Source organism: Pelobates fuscus, chromosome 10 (genome assembly GCF_036172605.1).
Source record: "Pelobates fuscus isolate aPelFus1 chromosome 10, aPelFus1.pri, whole genome shotgun sequence".
In the NCBI taxonomy this organism is placed as follows: Eukaryota; Metazoa; Chordata; class Amphibia; order Anura; family Pelobatidae; genus Pelobates; species Pelobates fuscus.
The window spans coordinates 150,444,667-150,458,609 of record NC_086326.1 but is presented as its reverse complement, the minus strand read 5'-3'; the positions used below and the strand labels follow the sequence as shown (position 1 = coordinate 150,458,609).

Here is a 13,943-nt window from a genome sequence, read left to right as displayed (position 1 = left end):
TAAACCACGATAGCAAAATTTTCGCCAAGATCTTAGCGGGTAGGCTGAACCCATACTTGACAAGTCTAATCCACGCAGACCAAGTGGGGTTCATACCCGGACGCCAGTTGTTCGAGAACACAAGACGCAACATCGACTTGATAGGGATGCTAGCTGACACAAAAACACCATCCTTAGCGCTTTCTCTCGACGCGGAGAAAGCCTTCGACCGAGTGAAATGGCCCTACATGTTTACCCTATTAGAACACCTAGGCATGCCCCATACTTACATAACAGCCATTCGCGCATTATACACCTCCGTTTCAGCGCAAATAAAGATTACGGGGACGGCCTGCCCGTCCTTCACAATTACCAATGGCACCCGACAGGGATGCCCCCTGTCCCCTCTACTCTTTGTACTGACACTCGAACCGCTTCTCCAAGCCGTTCGGGAACATCCACGAATCAAAGGGGTCACGGTTGACAACCAGGAGTACCTGGTTTCGGGGTATGCAGACGATATCCTGCTGACCATCACTGAACCCACCCCTACGCTACAGGCCCTACTACCACTCCTGGGTGAGTACGGGACGATCACGGGATACAAAGTCAACGTAGACAAATCCAGCGCACTCCCAATTAACCTCACGCAGACGGACATACTCAGAATCACCTCAGACTACCACATACGTGTTACACCAACATACCTGACCTATCTGGGCATAAAATTACCAGCAGACACCACCGCACTCCATAGACTGAATTACACACCCATGATAGAAAAACTCATCTCGGACATGGAGACCTGGGCGGACAAACCCATATCCTGGATAGGGAGAATACATTCAATTAAGATGAATGTTCTACCCCGAATTTTATTCCTTTTTCAAGCTCTACCCATCCCCATCGCGAAACATAACCTCATTCCCTTACAACGAGCAATAGATAGATTTATATGGCAAAATAAGAGACACAGGGTAGCCCGTAACATACTGTATCGCCCTAGAATGCAAGGAGGTCTGGGGTTGCCCCACCTGCACTTTTATTACATAGCCGCACAAATGGCACAAATAGCCCTATGGCACACCCCCCCTGAGACTAGACGTTGGGTAGATCTAGAATCAGCACTAATGAGATCGGATCTCCCACAATTCTATATCTGGACACCGAAGGAGCACAGAGCGCTCCCGAGAACGGCGTGCCCAGCTATTACTAACTCAATCCAGTTATGGGACACCTACGCCATCAAACACGGACTCACCACCACATCCTCCCCCCTCACTCCATTATACCGTAATAAGGCATTCACACCAGGCATGAGACCCTGGGACTTTAAAGGCCTAGAGCATGCCGGACTCCAGAGGGTCTACCAACTTTATGACGGGGACACGATAATCACCTTCCCCGACCTACAAGCCAAAGCAACCTTAAAGCCAGCCGACTTCTTTAGATACCTACAACTTAAGCATTACGCGACCCAAGCGACAGTGAAAACAGCCGCCAAAGCCAACCCAACCGTCTTTGAGCGAATCTGCCTCACAGAACGATATCAGAGAGGCCTAATCACCCTATTGTACTCCCACCTCTGTTCCACCACACGGGAATGGGGGACCTTACATTACACAGAGAAATGGGAAACAGACTTGGGGGAAACCCTAGAGGGTATAGACTGGCAGGATATTTGGGAAGCCAATTCCAAAACCTCCATCTGTGTAACGATGCAAGAACAGGCATATAAGACGATGATGAGGTGGTATATTACTCCGGTCCAACTTTATCATATGAAAAGATCACCCACAGATCTCTGTTGGCATAACTGCGGAGAAAAAGGGACTTATGCACACATGTGGTGGTTCTGTCCCACAATCAAAATATTCTGGAAAAATATCCAGCAGCTTATATCAGGGATTCTACACAGACCGATAGGCCTAAACCCTTGGACCTTCCTCCTGGCCAGACCCCTAGAAGACTTACCCAGATCAGAACAACAATTACTCAACAAGATTGCCTTAGCTGCTAGAAAGGCTCTAGCCCAAACTTGGCTGCAGCCTATTCCCCCCCCCATTATCCACAGTGCTCAACAAAATCAAAGAGTGCCATCTCATGGACAAACTAACGGCCCAATTGAGAGGCACTATGACAACATTCACGAAGGTATGGGAACCATGGGATAACTACACCGACGACTGATTAGCCACAGGTAACGTCCAGGACCGTCCCCCTTCCCCCCCCCCCCACCCCCTCCTTTCTACACCCAGTTTTCCGCTACCCCCTTTCCTTGATTATAGGCCGAGTTTACCGGTAACCTGGCCTATAGGTTCGACACACTAAAACCACGGCAACAAAACGACAACTTTGTTAATTGATCTAAAGTTACATGTTAAGTTATATATGTTTCTAAGTGTTGATCTTTTTACATTATTGAAAAACGATGACAGACTGATATTTTATACAATGGATGTAAACGGCTTGTCATGCAATTCTCTAATACTTTACTTAGGCTTCTGCGCAAGCCACGTAACTGCACTATTCATTTAAGTCTGTCATTGCAAAATAAAGAATTTAAAAAAAAAAATTTGTGTGATCTGGGTGCCATTCACCTAATAATGTGCACCCAGACCTGAGCCATCTGGGGATATGTTACATGTCTATGTTTTATGTATAAAATGTGTCTGTATGTATTTTAAAGCGATAGTCTGTTTCTGTGTCACCATGTGCATAATGGAGTCTGGCCTTTGTCCTGGGAGATAATTGAATTACTTCATTAATTATCTCCAGGACAGAGAGGAGGAAACCAAGATGCATTATGGGACAGTATTGTGGCTGTGTGTACGAAAATGATACATGTCTGTCTGCTGTTTCAGTCTTCCATCTGGTCCCCTAGGGGAGTGTCCACCAGGTGGGAGACCTGCATAAATACAGGGGCAGGTAGCCCTGAATAAACAGACCACTGCTTGACCCTCAACACGGAGCCTTGTCTCGTTCTTGGGGGGATTCACTGTATGCTGATAGGGACTGACTGCCAGGAGTGTAAGCTGCTTGGGAGCTTTTCCTGTTCGTCTGCTAGCAGCTATTCGTGAGGTTCCAGTTTGGAGTGCTATCTTATTCCCTGGTATGCAGTTCGGGAGTTTGATGTATTCACCTATATCCAAATTCGTGAGTTTTGGTGCTTTTAGAGTAGCTGTGCCTTTTTGTGAAAAGGGGATTATCGCCTAAACGGATTTTTCCCCTTTTCTGCTGAAACGGTCCGTTACAATTGGTGGCAAGCGGCGGGAACGTTCCTACAGCCAGAAGGACAGCTACAGGAGACACCATCGCTCTGGATTTTACAATTTGAGGGCAACGCATGTCTCACTACAGCGACCCTGACAGCACCAGCATGGAACCAGCAGTGGAGTTCGATGAGGGTGACATGGACGAACGAGATGCAGTACGCAAAGGCATCTGGTACCAGGCACTGGGTATGGTGGAATACCAGCAGGACGGGAGATTCCCCAAGGAGGAGCAGCGGTTGCAGAAGCGAGTAGCCCTGCGGATGCCCTTCCTGGGAGAGCAGCCCCTGGAGGAATGGGTGAGGGAATTGGAACACCTAGTATGGCAGGAAATGTGGCTGGAGGATGCCTACCAGGCGCTCTGGTGGTATGAAACTCAGTACCTACCCCGGACAGCCGAGCATGACAAGCCAGAGGGAGAGGAGTTTGATGGTCCTGGCTTGTTATGGGAGACTTTTGCAGAGCCTGAGTTTGGGAGCGCTACACAAGCCCGGTTCCAGGATCTCTTTGAGTGGAGGGAGAGCAGGTATGACTGGGACGACACTCATAAGATTGAGCAAAACCTGGTCCACCTGGTGACCCGGGAGATGGAGCTGGAACGGGCTACCAAAATCTGTTCCACTCCAGTGAGAAGGCTCAGCAGGGAAGCGCAGACCCAGATCCAGACCCCTTCAGCTGGGAAGATATTGTACAGTTTTACTGGGAAGAACCCCAGGTGGCCAGTGGAGATGGGACCGATGTCTCTCCACCGGTCCTGCAGGGAATTGGGAGCCCAGTCTCCATTCCCCAGCGGCAGTGTAAAGTGCAGGGAGAGGAGAGCAGTGTCCTCCCTCCCCAGCGGCAGGCTGAGTTACAGGGGGCAGAGGTAGTTGTTCCTGCCCCCCAGCAGCAGAGTGATATGCCAGGAAGGCAGTGTGAAGTGCAGGGAGAGGAGAACAGCATCCTCCCTCCCCAGCGGCAGGCTGAGTTACAGGGGGGAAGAGGTAGTTGTTCCTGCCCCCCAGCAGCAGAGTGATATGCCAGGAGGGCAATGTGAAGTACAGGGAGAGGAGAACAGCATCCTCCCTCCCCAGCGGCAGGCTGAGTTACAGGGGCAGAGGTAGTTGTTCCTGCCCCCCAGCAGCAGAGTGGTATGCCAGGAAGGCAGTGGGAAATACAGGGAGAGGAGAGCAGTGTCCTCTCTCCCCAGCGGCAGCGTGATTTTTCGGGAATTGGGAGCCCAGTCTCCAGTCCCCAGCGGCAGTGTGATGTGCCGGGAATTGGGAGCCCAGTCTCCAGTCCCCAGCGGCAGAGTATCCAGCAGGGAATAGAGAGCCCAGCCTCCTTTTCCCAGCAGCAGGACTCTGTATTGGGAGGAGAGACAGTCGGTCTCCCTCCGCAAAGACTGGAAGTGTGTATGGGAGAGGAGCTTGTTACCCCCTCTCCCCAGCGCCAGCTTAATGTACCAGGGGGAGACTGTAAACCCCCCCACCGGTGCAGATGGGACCGTGGTCTCTGCACTCACCACACAGGGGGTAGGGATGGTCGGTCCTACCCCCCACGACAGAACTGTGTATCCAAGGGGGAGACAACCGGTCTCCCCATTCAGCAGCAGAGCTATGCACCTAAGGGGGAGACAGTCAGTCTCCAGCAACCAGGCTCCAACCAGACTACTCCGGTGGTAGTGCTGGCACCAGGACAGAGTACCGCTGGTCTCTGCCCACTCAGCAACCCACCAAGGCAGCCTACCGGTCCCCCACACAGCCGTGGTGAGGCACCTGGACATGGACAAGATTCTCCTCTACCCAGGTGTAGTAACCATTTATTGTGGGTGGGCTGTATTGTTTTTTCTGCTTTGTGGGTGGGCTGCTGGACTAACAAGGGCACTGACCGGCAGGAGGTCAGGTACCCTGTTAGTCTTTTTGGAAAGGGGGAGAGATGTGACGAAACCAATCTCGCCACATTGTATTGGAGGAGCCTGGTTGCCCGCCTGCTGCCTTTGGATTATGGACCGGCAGCCAAAGGGTTAATTTTACTGTGCAGAAGGATTTATTTCTCCCTTTCTGCACAGCAGTTCGGTAGATTTCATCTACCGAACAAACAGCCGTTCACCAACCTCCCCAGAGCCGTGGGAAGCCGGCCGGCGTTGTTAATTGGCCACCCAGAAGCTGGAGTGTGCTGCCAATTTACCTCCCTGAAGCTGCGGTTAACCGCAGCTTAATTGCTTGTTAACTTTGTGCCTGCTGTTACACTTAGCGGCCGCTAGGTGGCGGTGTTCTGGAGCTCCCCGGGCAGCCAGCGCTTTTCTGCCCGGCTTTCATGCACCAAAATCGGACACTTTTCCGTGCAGGCACCGCTGAACCTCCAGCCCCTGGTTCTAATTCGTATGAATTTGGTGAATGCAGGGAAATTCGGTATTTTATGTTTTATGTGAACTGTAGTAACCCAGATAGCCTGCCATGGAGCCTGTTCGTATAATTAAAGACTTTAGCTCCATGGCAATTAAACTGTATTCGGGTGGTCTGGGTGCCATTCACCTAATAATGTGCACCCAGACCTGAGCTATCTGGGGATATGTTACATGTCTATGTTTTATGTATAAAATGTGTCTTTATGTATTTTAAAGTGATAGTCTGTTTCTGTGTCACCATGTGCATAATGGAGTCTGGCCTTTGTCCTGGGAGATAATTGAATTACTTCATTAATTATCTCCAGGACAGAGAGGAGGAAACCAAGATGCATTATGGGACAGTATTGTGGCAGTGGGGGCGGAGCCTAACACCGCACCGGAGCAGACGCCATTTCTCGGAGCTCCGAGAAAATAAACGACAATCCGCCGACATCGGGTCCACAAAACAACACCCGTGGTCTTAAAAGATACCGCAGCATATGGGCAGACCTACCAGCTAGGCTGATGCCATTTTTCGCGGCACCCGGAGCGAAATCCCGAAAACGAGGCGTTAAGGCCTACCGCACGGGCGGACAGCACGGAGACCGAGTGGAGTGGGACTGGCCGTGGCACTTACCTTCCACAGCAGACCAACAGATCAGCCAGCATAACGCAGGTGAGATGGGACGGAAAACCCCAAAACCGACCCCAGTCACAACAAAATCACGGCAGGACATTGGCCAACTGCTACAAACACCCAGGGTGGTAAAAACACCCACTCCCCGTGAGGCCTCACCTGCGCCCTCAGACGAGGACTATATCCATGACAGTCCCCCACCAGGCCCATATAGACCAGAACCCTCTCAGACACCAGAGGACAGCACCCCAGCCACGAAGGGTGACATCCAGAATATGCTGTCAGGCCTCCAACGTAATCTTAAACAAATGTGGGAAGCAGACTTGGCAGCGCTCACCACTCAAGTGCAAGCAGTGACAGCACGCACTCAAGCAACAGAGGGGGACATAACGGACTTAAAACACAGCATACACACAATGGACAACAAGATTCGACAACTGCAAACCGCCCAAGAAAATCTCTCCAACCAAGTCCATTTACTGGACGACAGGAGCCGACGCAAAAATATAAAAATCAGAGGGGTACTGGAGACTGTACCACTAGAGGAACTGCCCCACTACATTAGACGCCTGGTGTCAGAGGTATTGCCGACAAGGCAGGCTAAATCTTTTATATTTGATGGGGTATACAGGATTTCCAAATCGCCACAGGCCCCCAGCGCAGCCCCAAGGGACATTATACTCAGATGTCAAACAATGTCAGACAAACTTGGGCTACTGGCGGCACTTCGGGGGAAGACCCCATTGGAATTTGAGTCTTGCCGACTCTCATTTTTTCAGGACTTAAGCAGATCCACACTCCTGTGGCGCAGGGACATGCAACCGGTAACCAAACCACTTCACGCAGCTGCAATACCTTACAAATGGGCAACCCCCAGAACCTTATGGGTGACTGTAAATGGAGTACAACACAAGGCTACGACCCCCCAAGACGGTCACACTATACTGGGCATACTGGGACTCTCAAGTCAAAACGACACGACAGCTCCACATCCTCGCCCTCAACCGAAGACAGCGGACAAAGACACAGTCTTTCGACCCAGGACAACGGGGCCTCCACAGACATGAAATGGGCCACCTCTTCAGCATCGCCCGTGCGATCCACTGGTCTAATTCCGACCATACAGAACTGCTCTCTCTCTTAATACTGTTTAATAAGTTTACTTTAATTTTCATTATGCTTTAGAAACTGCAAAAACATTGCTCCCCAAAGGCGGGGAAATCACCCACACAGGGCTGACCTTAACTGCTCCGGTGATAACCCCCCCCCCTCACCCCTGGGACATGGGGACGAGCACACTTGGAGCCATCAATAGCTAACCCACACCATGCCGCGACTAGTGCTATAGCGACTTAGCGGCGTGCACCCCTAGGCTCCACATTACACAGGGTTGAAATAGATGTACCTTTTCAAAATCGACAACAGCGCTAACACATAGCCCTAGTAATTCACGAGGACACACACCGACCCCACCGCCATCACTCGTTATGACATTTCAGTATGTACTGTTACGTTCTCTGTTATGTTACTATGTTATATCTCTTGTTTTATGACGTGCCGCACACACAGAGAAGTCTCTCACCCTAACCAGCCCTCACTCTAAGCAGCATACATATACTCCCTATAATAGTGTACCTGACCTGACCTCTCCTGTACACACGTACAAGCTCTAGAAAGGTACGCAGAAAAGTACCAGGTAATGAGTGTACCAGGTAATAAGTGACTCATGTGTTATGCTGTATCATGTATCTTGAATCTATTATATACCAAAATGTGCCATATTTAATCACGCTACACCACTGTTGTATCCTGATGTACACAAAAGAGTATGTGTTAGTTGTTGTGGCAACGCAGACTCTGATGTATTTCCGTGCACGAAAAAATAAAAATTTACAAAAAAAAAAGTATTGTGGCAGTGTGTACGAAAATGATACATGTCTGTCTGCTGTTTCAGTCTTCCATCTGGTCCCCTAGGGGAGTGTCCACCAGGTGGGAGACCTGCATAAATACAGGGGCAGGTAGCCCTGAATAAACAGACCACTGCTTGACCCTCAACACGGAGCCTTGTCTCGTTCTTGGGGGGATTCACTGTATGCTGATAGGGACTGACTGCCAGGAGTGTAAGCCGCTTGGGAGCTTTTCCTGTTCGTCTGCTAGCAGCTATTCGTGAGGTTCCAGTTTGGAGTGCTATCTTATTCCCTGGTATGCAGTTCGGGAGTTTGATGTATTCACCTATATCCAAATTCGTGAGTTTTGGTGCTTTTACAGTAGCTGTGCCTTTTTGTGAAAAGGGGATTATCGCCTAAACGGATTTTTCCCCTTTTCTGCTGAAACGGTCCGTTACAGGGGGGGACCTTGTAAATCTACGCACCACACACTTTCAGCTTATTGTTGAGTCTATTTTTCTAAAGTGTTTTAACTGATTATTATTTTACATTTTAATTTTACAAAACTTATGTTATTCTTAAATCACTTTTTACCATTTCTTTCTTTTCCACCTTGTGTAGGTGTGTGCCCTTCTGTGTATTTTTAAGTTCCTTTTGTTTAATATAATTTTTTAGTGTACACTAAATCGTTTCATTCTAATTAGTGTAAACTTAAAAGGAAAAGAATTTTCTTCATTTTGTGCGTTACTAAAATAGTCTAAATTTCTCAATTTTAATTTTTTTCCCCTAGATTGGTTATACTTTTTATATCTCCCTAATATCCCCTTTATCCCCTTGTGCTATTAACTGCAAGAAAGTGAAAAGAGAAAAAAAAACAACCAAAAAAGTCTGTAATTTCTCGTTTCTTATAATTTCTTTTTCGTCTTCCCTTATTCCAAGGTTAAGTGCCACTAGTGCCATTTTTCTCCTTTCTTTTTTCCTTTCTCTCCCCTCTAATATTTGGGGCCTCCCCATTTGTTGACTAGTGGTTGGAGCTGTTTCTGATTTTATTTTTGTTTAACCAACTTTTTAGGTCTTCTGCATAATTAATGGCGGTGGTCTTCCCTTCGTGAGATATGATAATTCTCGTTGGGAATCCCCATCAATAATTAATATTGTTCTGTCTCAGAATTAGTGTGCCGTCAGAGAAGGTCTTCCTTTTTTGTCTGGTTGGCCATGACAGGTCCTGGAATGTTTTCAATGTTTCGTATTCTTCTGCACATTTATTGCTTCTTATGGCTCTCAGAATTTGTGACTTGGTTTTGGAGGAGGCGCAGCATATGAATTAATCTCTTGGAAGATGTTCTGGGATGCCCTTAGGTTTGTTCACTCTGTGGCATCTTTCCCTTATGGGAATTCGAAGGTCCCATTCCACCTTTAGTTGCTTAAAGAATTCCTTTATATATGGTTCCAGATTTTTTAGATGCATTTGTTCTGATACTTCTCTAATTCTTAAGTTGTTCCATCTTGACCGGTCCTCTAGGTCTATCAGTTTTTTCTCCATGTCAGCCATCTTTTTTTCCAGTGCCAGATGTTCTTCTATGTGGACCTTTTCCTTTTGTTTCCACCCATTTAGTTTTTCTTCTATTCCTTGAAAACGTTGGTTGAGAGTCAACAGTTCTTTATTTATGTCTAGAGTATTCGCTTGAATTTCTTCTCAAATTTACAAATTGTGTATCTAAGTGTCTGAGTAAGTCGTCATATTCATTTCTTCCTTCTCTTGACTCTTGAATTTCTTCTGCCTTTTCCTTTATTGATGCCTTCCTATGATGGGATATTAGAGAGAAGAGATTCCTCCAGGTTTGTTTTATTACTTGATAGGTTTGGTGAAAAGAAGGAAAGGTGTTTTTCTGTTTTATTTTCAGGCTTTTTTTCTTTTTTTAGGTGCTTGCCATTTTGAGTCTTTTTTGTAGCCATTTTTATTTTAATTTGTATTTTAGTTTTACTTTTTTTTCCTCGAGGTTATATGCTCTTTAGGCTAGTACTATCTTTGCTTTTAAAATAGTATCCTTTTTGTCTTGCGTTTCTTGCTCCCCAACTTCTTCTCCTCCTCACCTTCACCTTTCTATCCTGGTAAACAATGTTTTATTATTTTTATTTTATTACTTTCTCCCTTTCCTCTTCCCTTTCCTTCTTATTCTGGTTCCTATTCTGTTGAGCAGAAAATTGCGCTAAGTAACAGGAGTAGGGGAGAAGCGCAAGTGGTGTGACAGCAAAGAAAAAAAAATCCAGACCATAATTAAAAGAAAATATGGGGATGCTGCCCGGGGGCTAGCTCGCTCCATCTCCTGAGTTCCTCCGCAACCAGGGGCGCTGCACTAATGCTAGCGTTGCCCTCAATTATAAATTCAACGATACCGGTGCCTCCAATATGCTTCTATACTCGCTAGGAAGCCATCCCACCGCTGGCACCAAATGTGACAGACCGCCTAGCAGCTGAACCGGGTACCTCTGTCAATCGCTGCTTCCTAGTACTTGCGAGCACCATAAGCACTGTTGTGGTACACCATAACCACCATAGACCCCATGAACCGCTGCAGCTTGGTTGGGGTCTTGCTGTCCTTCACCCACCCTGGACCCAAAACCAGGACCCAGCTTCCAGTGGGTAAACCTCCTAGTCCAGAGAGCGTAGCAGGAACAGCTCTTATAAGAGCTAGTGATTATACTCAGGCGAGTATTGTGATATAGCAATCCCCAGAGTTAATGCAATTCTCCAATTCCCCAAACATGAGCCTAAACTTCATGAAGGGGTAAACGAATCTCTCTTTAATGGGAGCCACGCTTGACCTTATATGACAATCCCCATGCAAGGGTTATGCCCACAGGGAGCTTGTGGGGAACTGATTTGCAACTTCACAGACCAATGACAATAAGGTTACAAGGCACGACACTCCCACACACAGCACACAATCCATCCCCTCTTCCTGGGAGATAATTGGATCAGTAACTGTACTAATTCTAATCCAATTATCTCCAAGCACAGAAAAAAAACATACTTTTTAAAAAAACACCCCAAAAGTTAAAATACATAAAACCCCACACATGTTACATCCCCTGATAGCCCTGATCTAGGTGACCAACATATCCAAAAAACACCCAGGTCAGTTCAGGAATTCAGGAATTTCCTGGAAGTCATTTATTTGACCGACCGCAGGCATGGTCCCATAGCCGAAAATAGTTCCATAGAATTGCGGCTAAGTGGTGCTGGAGGGCCGACCGGGAACCGCAAAGTTTTCATGCCGAAAAAAGTTCCAGGGCATTCGCGGCTAAGTCCCCCTGAAGTCTATTCGCGGTTTTGGTCCATGTGAACAAGAGGGCCGCCACCTCGTTGTCACCAATAGGAATTGCGGCCTCCCAGACGAACACTTAGACTACTGTGGTGGAAATTGCAACAATGCATCAATTAAGCTTAACAAGCTCCAGGATGGTCTCTAGTTCATACGGCTGTCCGGTAAATGAACTGTCCGAATTGCATAAACAGAGCCTGTTTAAAGTATTATAGCCAGGTTTATTGGACCTACTGGCAAACAGGCCCCTCCAAAAACCAGTGGCACCTACCATCCTCAATGACTCCGGTCCTGCTCAACAGAGCATTCCCACCGGGACTTAGGGCAAAAGACTTTCAAGTCATAGAAGCCACAGGCCTACAGCGCTACACACACCTGTATATAGACAACCAACTAGTACCCTACCAACACTTGCAAACCCTTGCCCCGCTAAAAACGCGTGACTTCTTCCGATATGTCCAACTACGAGATTTTGCACAAACTACAGAGGTCAGAACCGCAAATGCCAAACCGACTACGTTCTTTGAACGAATCTGCTTACAAGAACACATGCCAACAAAATTAATCTCACTACTCTACAACCACATATGCCTAGAATCAGGAACTTGGGGCACACAGAAATACACTGACAAATGGGAGGCAGATCTAGGTGAAACACTAGAGGGGACAGATTGGCAAGACATTTGGGAGGCGAATGCAAAAGTATCCATATGCACGGCCCTCCAGGAACAAGCATACAAAATACTGCTACGGTGGTACACGACCCCAGTCAAACAATGTCACATGCAACTAAGCCCCACAGACACCTGCTGGAGGCTATGTGGAGAAAAGAGTACATATATCCACATGTGGTGGCACTGCGCCAGAGTTAAGGAGTATTGGGGAAATATAGCAGATCTGACCTCCAAAATCCTACAAGGACGGATAACACCAGACCCTTGGGCGTGCCTACTATCACGGCCAACGGAGGGACTAGACAAACATGACCAAAGACTACTGAATATGCTTAACCTAGCAGCTCGTAGAGCATTGGCACAATACTGGATTAAACCCGAAGTACCCCCGATTTCCCTAGTAATCTCCAAAATCAGGGACAATTACAAAAACCAGTGGCAAAGTTACTTTCGTAACAATTAATTTTCAGGAGACCTAATGTTTATGCAAACCCCTGCATAGTAAACATATAGTGTAAATAAACAGACAGTTTAGTAGTAACTGGCACTTAGCTTGTGTTTTCTGTTGTTAGGCTCCCCTGTGTTTATCCGTTGGGGTATCTGGCTGGCTGTAGATCTATCCGTCGAAAAGGCAGCTCCCTACATCCCCCTACTTCTTTGTTTTTGTGTGGCACCTCGAGTGACACTCCAGGTAAGTCGTGTCGCCTCCTCTGCTTTAGTCGGCTCCCTTGATTACTCCCTCAGACGCAATCCACGAGGATGCAGCAACGCACGCTACATCATCTCGCTCCGCACCCCCAAAAAGTGCACAACCTAATAATTAACACAATGTCCTTCATCCAGGTTAACATTTTACAGAATAACTTGACAATAGCGCAATGTACCCCCACATTCAATACTTAATTTTAAAGCTGGTGACAGGGCCCAGGAGACTTGCCTTCAAGCCTCTCCAGGAGGCTATGGCACATATGCTTCCGTGACAAACAGTTTCTTCCTTTTACCTAAAGTACAACAAAGTACTGTCTAAGGCATAATGAGTAACTAAACTGCAAACTCTCCCCACACTGAGCTGTATGGAGAGTTTCACAATAATTCAGTTCCCATGCAGAGATCAGGAAGGTAGAGAAGCCTGGAAAAAAGAAAAGCCATGATCTCTGACCCAGAAAGGAGCCTAATACCACCTACATGTTTATTACTAACCTGGGCCAGTATTCAAAAGACTATCCTGCAGGTGGCTCCTGACATACGGCTCTTCCCCTCGCTCAATCGCTGATATAATCAAAGGCGTCATGTGAATCCTTCCTGTATTTAACGGGACACATTATTAACAATTAGAATTTAAAGCTCTTAAGATCTTTTAAGCGATACACATTTTGTTATTATGAATTCTATGAGTTTAGGAATACATGTGAAGTTATGAATGTGTTCTTATGAGAAAGATTTCCTCTAAATAGGGTGAAGTTTTCTTACCCAGAGAGCTGAGGGTCTGGTAATTCTCCATGATCACATCCTGGTAAAGCTCCTTCTCGTCTTCCTTTAAATAGTCCCACTCCTCCTCGGAGAAGTAAACGGCCACTTCCTCAAACTCACACTGATCCTAAATGAGAAATGTCATTGTTACAGATCATCAACCTACAACAGGATTAATTGGCCAGACATTAACTATAACTACTACAAATTATAGCCTTATATAGTTTCAGATAATCTTTTGAAATGAAAATTACCATAGACTTCATTGGTGGATTCTGTAGAGAACTAAGTAGAAAAGATTTTTTAACAGATTGAGATCGTTTGAAATGTT

At 46.9% G+C, this 13,943-nt stretch overlaps 1 protein-coding gene across 1 annotated transcript in view; it reads right to left on the bottom strand.

Annotated features, from left to right (window-relative positions):
• LOC134574864 (zinc finger protein 850-like) overlaps window positions 1-13,943 on the bottom strand; it is a 97,439-nt gene that overhangs the window by 67,772 nt on the left and 15,724 nt on the right. Inside the window, exons 3-4 of the mRNA XM_063433915.1 lie at window positions 13,613-13,739; window positions 13,343-13,444 (exon numbers count right to left, since the gene is read on the bottom strand). Coding sequence (XP_063289985.1) covers window positions 13,343-13,444; window positions 13,613-13,739 — 229 coding nt within the window. The remainder of the gene's footprint in view (window positions 1-13,342; window positions 13,445-13,612; window positions 13,740-13,943) is intronic.